This window comes from Solanum dulcamara, chromosome 1 (assembly GCF_947179165.1).
Source record: "Solanum dulcamara chromosome 1, daSolDulc1.2, whole genome shotgun sequence".
NCBI lineage: Eukaryota > Viridiplantae > Streptophyta > Magnoliopsida > Solanales > Solanaceae > Solanum > Solanum dulcamara.
Genome location: NC_077237.1, coordinates 14,224,479 through 14,235,022, shown reverse-complemented (window position 1 = coordinate 14,235,022; position 10,544 = coordinate 14,224,479). Strand labels below are relative to the sequence as shown.

Genomic DNA, 10,544 nt, shown 5'->3' with positions numbered 1-10,544 from the left:
CAAAATAATACTCGATTTTTCAGTTTTAATATTTTTTTAAAAAAATAAAAATTTGAAATTCATTTTGTTGTGCATCCTTATTTCATGAAACTATACTTGATTAAATGAAAATTGTTTTATTTTATAGTGTTGAACTAGAGATGAAGAGTGTGCTAAAAAAGGTTGCAATATGCTTTACAAATTATATATAAATTTTAGCAAAAACTAAAGTCATTATTTTTAGCACAAGGTTCAAATTTGATCTATGGATTTAAAACTTTAATTAATAGTACAAATATCAATTCAGGACACCCCACATATGTTGCAGTGAAAGTTTCCGACTCTCTAGTGCTATCCCCCCCTGTTCGGCCTGTCATTACAAAGGTAGACTTCATCCTTTCATTTGCTTTCTTGTTTTTGGCTCAAGTAGTAGGTCCTTTGACCCTCAAAGCAATACAATAAGCTCCTTTTATGCTGTCCAAGAGCTTACTTATGAGCAAAAGGGGAGGACGAAGTCGCAGGGGAGTTATCCTGCACTTAAAAGAAAAAGTAGAAAGATCGAGCAACACATGCCATTCTCTTCATCAAGAAAGATTGAGCTTGCATATTCCCTGTGCATTGGACACGTAACTAACCGAATCAATTGCGACACGAATGAGAATGCATGCAACGGATCCTTGTAGTAGGCTGGACCAAGATCCAGCCGAGAGAGGGCAATCTTTAGAAACAATAGTTGGGAAAGTAAGAGAACGCTTCGCGTTTTCTTATCTTCTTTCCGCCCTAACTTTCACTCCTCTATATTTGAAATATGCCTCTCTAACATTACGATCTGCAGCTCAAATGGTCCTTTATGAAGTATCTATTGGTCTTATTCTTATCGTGCACCTTGTGAGCGCGTTTAGATCCGCAAAGGCAATCGCTTGGATGTTCCCCTAACCCAACTTGGGAACGGACCGAAGAAAACCGCAGCATGGGGAATGTTCTTATCTCGTCGCAAGGCTTATTTTTCGTTGTAGGTCATAAGGCGGGCAACTTTATCTGATCAAGGGCTGGGGCACAAGGGTCCTGGTACTATCCAGGTGCGAAGAACCCCAAAGGTGATTGCAATGAGCAAAAATCTCACTCACGCACCTAAACGACGAGCAGACACTCGAACGTGAGAGTAAGGGATAACCCAAGGAATGGACGAGCTCAAATGGGGTAGGGAGTCAAGAACCATGCTTTCAGAGACCTAACCTTTTCCAATCTGTCTAGCTTCGGTGTGTTCTTGGCTTAATTAAAGGGCAACCCATTTCTACTCCGGTCATCCGAGTGGTTAGGGAAACTTTCAAGTGTAAAAGATTTAAGAGATAGGAGGAAAGTGATAGATTAGTTCATGCTCAAATACAGGCGGAGTTAGCAAAGAAAGAGGTACAACATAAGCAAGTAAGCGGGTTATAAGAAAGTCGGATTCCAATCACAGTTAGTCATGCCGCTTTCAAGCCAGTAGTAATCCTGTCCCAGTTTATGTCTCTGCTTTCGCAACTGCCTTTCTTGTCTTTGAACGAATCAGCTCTTAGGACAAAGTTCGAAATCATTAATCTTCATTATACTAGGAGAATGGGAAATTTTTAGAATAATATTTGATGTCTTTGAAGATCATATTCACACTGCATATAAATTAGGGTAAATTTTATTATCATCAAGTGTTTATGTAAAATCAAAATATTATATATGATTACGCATGCACTCTATTACTCAATAATAACATATATTAGTTATTTTAAAATTAAAATATTATTACATTTTAAAATATCTTCGCAACGTGCGGATACGTATATTAGTTTATACAACAATACACATTTTCTTTCTTTTTTATACTTTTACTATTAAAAAACTTTAATTTATCATTTTTGTAATAAAAAATGTGTACCTTATTTACTAAGTTTTTTAATAGTAAAAGTATAAAAAAGAAAGAAAATGTGTATTGTTGTATAAACTAATATACGTATCCGCACGTTGCGAAGATATTTTAAAATGTAATAATATTTTAATTTTAAAATAACTAATATATGTTATTATTGAGTAATAGAGTGCATGCGTAATCATATATAATATTTTGATTTTACATAAACACTTGATGATAATAAAATTTACCCTAATTTATATGCAGTGTGAATATGATCTTCAAAGACATCAAATATTATTCTAAAAATTTCCCATTCTCCTAGTATAATGAAGATTAATGATTTCGAACTTTGTCCTAAGAGCTGATTCGTTCAAAGACAAGAAAGGCAGTTGCGAAAGCAGAGACATAAACTGGGACAGGATTACTACTGGCTTGAAAGCGGCATGACTAACTGTGATTGGAATCCGACTTTCTTATAACCCGCTTACTTGCTTATGTTGTACCTCTTTCTTTGCTAACTCCGCCTGTATTTGAGCATGAACTAATCTATCACTTCCCTCCTATCTCTTAAATCTTTTACACTTGAAAGTTTCCCTAACCACTCGGATGACCGGAGTAGAAATGGGTTGCCCTTTAATTAAGCCAAGAACACACCGAAGCTAGACAGATTGGAAAAGGTTAGGTCTCTGAAAGCATGGTTCTTGACTCCCTACCCCATTTGAGCTCGTCCATTCCTTGGGTTATCCCTTACTCTCACGTTCGAGTGTCTGCTCGTCGTTTAGGTGCGTGAGTGAGATTTTTGCTCATTGCAATCACCTTTGGGGTTCTTCGCACCTGGATAGTACCAGGACCCTTGTGCCCCAGCCCTTGATCAGATAAAGTTGCCCGCCTTATGACCTACAACGAAAAATAAGCCTTGCGACGAGATAAGAACATTCCCCATGCTGCGGTTTTCTTCGGTCCGTTCCCAAGTTGGGTTAGGGGAACATCCAAGCGATTGCCTTTGCGGATCTAAACGCGCTCACAAGGTGCACGATAAGAATAAGACCAATAGATACTTCATAAAGGACCATTTGAGCTGCAGATCGTAATGTTAGAGAGGCATATTTCAAATATAGAGGAGTGAAAGTTAGGGCGGAAAGAAGATAAGAAAACGCGAAGCGTTCTCTTACTTTCCCAACTATTGTTTCTAAAGATTGCCCTCTCTCGGCTGGATCTTGGTCCAGCCTACTACAAGGATCCGTTGCATGCATTCTCATTCGTGTCGCAATTGATTCGGTTAGTTACGTGTCCAATGCACAGGGAATATGCAAGCTCAATCTTTCTTGATGAAGAGAATGGCATGTGTTGCTCGATCTTTCTACTTTTTCTTTTAAGTGCAGGATAACTCCCCTGCGACTTCGTCCTCCCCTTTTGCTCATAAGTAAGCTCTTGGACAGCATAAAAGGAGCTTATTGTATTGCTTTGAGGGTCAAAGGACCTACTACTTGAGCCAAAAACAAGAAAGCAAATGAAAGGATGAAGTCTACCTTTGTAATGACAGGCCGAACAGGGGGGATAGCACTAGAGAGTCGGAAACTTTCACTGCAACATATGTGGGGTGTCCTGAATTGATATTTGTACTTATTAATTAAAGTTTAAATCCATAGATCAAATTTGAACCTTGTGCTAAAAATAATGACTTTAGTTTTTGCTAAAATTTATATATAATTTGTAAAGCATATTGCAACCTTTTTAGCACACTCTTCATCTCTAGTTCAACACTATAAAATAAAACAATTTTCATTTAATCAAGTATAGTTTCATGAAATAAGGATGCACAACAAAATGAATTTCAAATTTTTATTTTTTTAAAAAAATATTAAAACTGAAAAATCGAGTATTATTTTGATGATGACTTGTGACACTATATTTCAAAATACAACTTTGTAAACTTTTAAATAATTCTTTTTTTAAAAAAATGATAATTTGATAATTAGATCGGTCATTTACAATTTTATATTTTAATCGTGTTATATTTTATGATCAAAGAACTGAATAAGAAGATGTAGCTCAACTTTAACGATTATTGTAGACGTATTTTAAAATGAATGAATATTTGAAAAATAATATTTTTAATTGCCTTGCTTCCGAAGAAAAGCTAACAACAAATGATATGCCATCATGTAGCTTTAAAATTTGAGTAGTGTATAATTATTTTTGTAATTATTCACACACGTATAATATCTTTATCATATTTATCATCCTCGTAATTTCGCTTTTCATTTTTTCATCTAGTCTATAATCTTGTACTCTGATTAATTCAATTATATAACACGCTTTTTTTAGTAGTACCACCAAATAACATATTTGTATATTGAGTAAAATTAAATATTAAAATGTCTGTTTCACCTTCAATAAGATGATTTATAACTTATAGTCACACAAATACATATGATGTATTTTATATCAAATTTTGTTAAAGTATTCACATTTTTTTAAAATCGTTATACTCAATGAATTAAATTGCTACGTAAAATGCAATTGAAAACAAATCTCATATTTCTTTTTGGATTTTTTTCTTATTTTTATTCATCATTTGTTCTCTTTCTTTTCCAATGGGACAACACAAATCCAAATTTAAATATTTTATCTTTCAAGTGTAATTCATATTTAAATTTCTTATTTAATTCTAATACATTTTATTCCAAACCAGTTATAAATTAAAATAGGTTTTAAAATTTTTGCAATCAATATTCCGTGAATTAAATGTAATATTATTTCAAGTAAAAATTATAGTTTCAAATTATATATAAATTAATGGCAACTACAAATTCTATAGTTATTTTAGAATTGTATAATTTAATCCCACATTTCCTAAGTATTTTGTAATACTAATTACATATTCTTCAAAAACACCTTTTTAAACTTAATAAATGAATTAAAAACAAAATTTAGAATTCAAAGTAGTTATAACTTCTCAACTTTGTCCTTAATAAAAGTAAATATCTTTTCGATTTTTGTCTTTATCAACATCCTAAATATTTAAGGATTAGAATTTGAAGTAAAAGCATTTTAAAAATAACATGGAATATTATAAATATTATTATCATTGCATTGATTTTTTTTTAAAAAATAAAACTTCAAAATTAGAAGACAAAATAGACAAAATGAAAATAATATGAAAATTTTCTAATATGGACATTAACTACCCCAATCGAACCTCACTTGCAATAACTATCCCACCTTATTTCTATTCCCTAATTTTTTTCACACACTAACAATGCACACACGCACATAAATCATAAATCATAAATCATAATAATACCTACATAATAAATAGTGTAATAGATATATAATCATACAAACTGAAATGAAGAAAATTGTCTCAAAAAGTCACTATACAAAGTGATAAATATGGGTAGAATCGTCCTTTGCTTCTACACAAACACCCATTCTTCATTTGAAAATTGAAGAATTTTCAGCCTTTTCAAAAATGCTGGTAACATTTTATAGTAAATTAATATGAAAAATAATTATTTTACTAAATTACAACTCACCTTACTAGGTGGAGGCTTAGTAATTAATTGCTTTAAGTTAAAATTATGTGTATGTTTACTATTGAAAAATAGTAAATTAACATTGATATATTGAACTTGTTATAGAATTAATCTTTACAAACATTTTGAACTAATTTTAAAAGAACTATTTAAATAGAAGAATAAAAAGTCAAGAGACAAAACATCTTGTAATTGCTAGAAAAAAAACACATTGTAGTTGCTATGAAAAAAAAAAAGCAATAGTTATTGGAAAGGAGAGAAATGGGGAATGAAAAAATTATCCAACGGTAAGTTTTAATTTTTATTTACTACACTAAATTCAAAATTCAAAACTTTTTTTTTTCTTTCCGCATTTTTTAAACTAACCACTTTCATATAAATTTTGATTTTAATTTTAAAATATTTTTTCATCTAAAATTCGAATAAAAATATTTTTTTTCCTTTTATATTAAAAAATATAAGTATATATTATAATATTTATAAATTCTCATGTTGATAAAAAACACAAGTAATAATAATAGGTTTTAAATTATATTTCAATTAATGGCAACTACAAATTCTATAGTTATTTTAAAATTGTATAATTTAATCCCACTTTTCCTAAGTATTCTGTAATACTAATTACATATTCTTTAAATACACCTTTTAAACTTAATAAATGAATTAAAATATTGAGATATTTTTAAATAATAAGTTTCTTTAAATAAAATTTTAACTTTTAGTAGTAAACATGTTGGTTAGTATCAACTTGAAATTGTGCAATGTAAATCTTGTACGTTTGATTAAAAGAACATAACATTTGAAACTATTAAAAGATATATTCATTTTAGAATTGATAAAAGAAAGATTTTAATTTTGACATGACAAGTTCGCTAACATATATACTTCCATTAGAGGATGTCTCATAGATCACTTTTGTGCATTCCAACCTCAAAACTTATCATCGGAGACGAATTGATGAACGAAATAGTCAATATTAAGAAATAATTTTAAAAAAGTAAATAACAAACTACTTATTATAATTACGTGAGTGTGTTTCTGCGTGCACTTAGTGGGATGAGGACGTGGGTGTGTAAGATATTTATTTATTTTAATTAATTTAAAATTTATGATTTTTTGTATATTACTCATTGATCCAAAAAAGAAAGAAAAAAAAATACACAACCAAATTCACAGAATCACGGCAAATTCCAAAATACTTATTTCTTGTTTAAATAAAATAGGAAAGTTAGTTTTATCCTTATAAAATGATTTAAATAAATGTGTTGAAATGTTTTTAAAAATTATATTAAATAGATAATCATCATTGTGATCTATTACAATTAGTGTTTTTCAGTTTTTAATTTTATTTTTTATGTTTGCAATTTTTTTGTGATGCTGACATATAACATTTTTTTGCTTTACCTATTATATAAGAGTAGATTATACGAGCACTCAGTTGTGCTTGATATCATTGTGGTATTTGGATGCTCAAAAGCACATATTGATTGCTCTCACGGTCATATATTGATGACATTACAAAAATGTTATAGCGGAATCATAATTTTTGATACTTTTTTTTTTAATTTTAAATTGGTGTAAATCATATAATATATGTATATAACTATTTAAATGTGATAATTTTAAAAGTTAATGATAAAAATATATATTAATATTATCTTCATAAAAATAAAAGGACATTTCGCTTTTTGAAAAATATTATTTCCTTTATAATATTGTATAATACCAATTAATAGAAACAATACGTTTAGCATAAAAATATTATTTCCTTTATAATATTGTACAATACCAATTAATAGAAACAATACGTTTAGCATAATTAATCACATGATGCACCACTCTTATTATGAAGAGGTATATGAAAAAATGTATTTGATTTAAATTGAATTTTATAATTGATTTAGTTGAACAATTAAGAGTCTATCTGGATTGACTTATATTAAGTGTTTAAGCTAAAATATTTTTTAAGCATTTTTATAATATTTGAATAAAAAAGGAATAAAATCCAAGCATTTAATTTAAAATCAAAAAGACAAAAATAAGTTGAAACCTACTAACCCATCCAAGGAGCTTCTAAATTTGTGTATTTTAGTATCCTTTGTAACATAATCTGTTTTGCTTGTACAAGATCATTATCCTATCAAGAAAGTATTTTATTATATTAAAAAATTAATATTAATCTATACTTGAATATACAAAACAAATATTGTGAAAATCTCACCTCAATTTAATAGCCTATAACCAACACGGATGGATTGTGTCTTCTGTTGCTATGTTATAACTTATAGTTTAAGATAATCACGAAGAACAAACTATTTTCATTTGTTTCAAAATACTTGTCACAATTTTATTTTTGATAGTCCAAGGATATATATTTTGATCAATATTTTAAGTTATGTTTTTTTTCATCATATTGATATGAGAAAAATTATAATTTCTAATACTTTTCGTATAATTTTTAAATATTTAAAATATACAATTTTAAAATATAAAATCAATCTAATCTAATCTAAGTTTAAAAATTAATCAAATTAATTCTTGAAAAATAAATGCCACAAGTATTTTGAAACGAACCAAATAGTTTTTAAGTAATTGAATTGTTAAAGCAAGGACAATAGGTTTTGAATTAGATATTGTATTCTAATAAAATTTATCCCAAAGCTCAAGAACCATTTTTTTTTAATATCTTATTTTTTTGATATTTTTTATAAAATAAAAAATTATCCGATACATTATAAAATTATAATGAAATCATATTTCATATTTCATATTTATTCTTAAACAAAAAAAGAAAAAGAAAAAAAGATCATGACAGATACTCTTAACAAAAAACAAAGTAACTAAGAAAAGAAAAGATAAACAACTTCACCAACCAAGAAGAGCAAAGCAGCCTTCCAACAACAATTAGGCTTCTTCTAACCTTACCAACCCTCTCCCATTTCTCTATATAGTTTATTCCATCGCCCAAATGAGGTCTTCAATTGAAAACCCAACTCTGAAATTTGATATAAATCCCACCAAATGACTGCTTCTTCTTCTTCTCTACTGGGTTCATCAAGAATTGGTTCAAGACCCACCATTCCTGGACTTTATTCTGATTCACTCAACCCCACATCAATCTCTTTCTCATCTAACCTCCGTGGTCTCTCTCTCAAGTAATCTTCTCTCTTCCCTTGTTGTTTTTTTTCGTTGTTAATTGCAATTAGATCAAAGAATTTTGAATTGTTAACAGAATATTGAAGTTGGTGAATTAGTTTTTGTTTAGTTGGATGCAACATAATTTTTTATGTTTTTTGAACTTGAGAATGCTTGTGATGGTGAAAGTTTTGATTTTTATGCAGTAGAGGTTCCTTCTTTTGGGAGGATGAAGGGGAGGTTCAGGGTAGGAAGTCACAGTTAGAAGATTGTATACTTTGCACATGTTGATATAACACTGGGGTTAGTTTGAAAGTTTTAATTTTGTGTTCATTAGTTTGAATTAAATAGAGAGGAGTTGATGAGAGAAATAAAGCAGAAAAAATTGATGAGATAGCAGAATCCCAATACACAAGAATAGCCTTTTTTTTTTGTTATGACTCTTGATAGCCACTTATAACAAACTTCACTATCTTTCAAATGCTGCCTCCATCCATACTTGCCCATCACGTTTTGCTACCCTGCTTCCGCACGAACTCAGCAAGTCTTCTAAGTGGTAATTACACACTTGTACAAATGTGCCCCGTCTCAGCTGAATAATTTCCTTATCCACCGTGGTTGCCTTGCTGTCATCCATGTCACCATCTGGGTTCACAACAATACTTCCCTCCTGCGAAAGAACCTTGCCCTCAAGGTTCGGTGCAACCTCAATCTCATGTGCATCAAAATCTGACAGTTGTAACCTGCTGAACTGGATTTATGGTAGGACTAAAAATAAACATGTCGATCCTGCCTCTTAAGTTGCTCTTCTAAATAGTAGGACTAGATGATATTAGCCCGTGCAAGCACGGGCCCAACTTTTATGTCGTTGCAGAATTTAGCTTATTTCTACTATATTAGAAGAGTGAATTTACAAAAACTCTGAAAATAAAATAAGAAAAGGTAAGTCAACATTAAATGTATATAGGCTTCAGTAAGTTCGCTGCAAATTCATGCCATATATTCGAGAAAGCTTCTTGACACTGTTAGCTGGTTGAGATTTATGTTTGTGTATACAGTTTCTAGGATTTGTCTAGGTTTCAAGGTTGTGGGTAATAAGAAGAATAGCATTAACCAGCCTATATAAGGGAAGAGGAACAATACATGCCAAGAATAACAACCAAATAAATACCAACAAAGTATAATGTACGGACACAAACTTCATTGTCAAGTACTGGTGTCGGAGACACGTCGAGCCTGTGTGCATCTTACTTCCTATAAAAAAAATTAAATTTTTGGACACGCATTCGCTTTGCAGCCCATAAGACACCAAGTTTGGTATTGGTGGATCAGGAAAGCTGCCTAGACTTAATGAAAGCATTTAGACTGAAGCAATGGGAGAAATTATATCAATAAAAGGTACCAAGTATGAGCAAGAGGAAGCAAAGGATGGGAATAGAAGGTCAAACCCTTTGGATTTAACACATTAAGACTAACGTGTGGGTGCTAATAATAGATGCAGGCCTGAGTTTCTCTCGATTAAATTTATAAGCTGAGTCATTTTTTTTTCCTACACAAGGTAACAAAAGAAATTATCGTGATTTCTATAGTTGGTAACCTTAGAAGGTGAACTTTAAGGGGACTGGACAAGCTTCGGATGGAAATACGTAGGAACAATGGACAGCTTTAAATACATGGATTTTTCCTTTTGTTTTGAATACTCTCTTATAACAGCTCAATTTGCTTCAAATTAGAAAAAAAAATTGCCATACCTCTGTGTAAGTAATCAGAGTACAGATAGAAAGACATCCAAAACTCTGCATAATTAATTAGTTAAATGGACCATTACAATACAATGTGTTTTCTTATATAAAAAGCATAAAGAAGTATCTTTGGAGGGGTTACAGTAGTAAATGACTCAAAATTCACTTCCAAGATATTTCCACTGTTAGCATAATTGAGACACAAACATTAAAAATCAAACAAAATGAGCTTGATTCACAAAGCAAAATCGTAAAGTACTC

The 10,544-nt window shown here is 30.3% G+C and overlaps 1 protein-coding gene across 5 annotated transcripts in view; it reads left to right on the top strand.

The window, feature by feature from the left end:
- The first annotated feature begins 8,241 nt into the window (after window positions 1-8,241).
- Window positions 8,242-10,544, top strand: part of LOC129902391 (general transcription factor IIH subunit 2-like) — a 29,365-nt gene continuing 27,062 nt past the window's right edge. For 4 of the 5 annotated variants that reach the window (XR_008770094.1, XR_008770093.1, XM_055977618.1 and 1 more), the window contains exon 1: window positions 8,242-8,561. Coding sequence is in view for 3 of the 5 variants with exons in the window: in XM_055977618.1 (XP_055833593.1) it covers window positions 8,428-8,561 (134 nt within the window). In the remaining 2 variants the exon portion in view is untranslated. The remainder of the gene's footprint in view (window positions 8,562-10,544) is intronic. The other variant, XM_055977640.1, reaches the window with a different exon arrangement.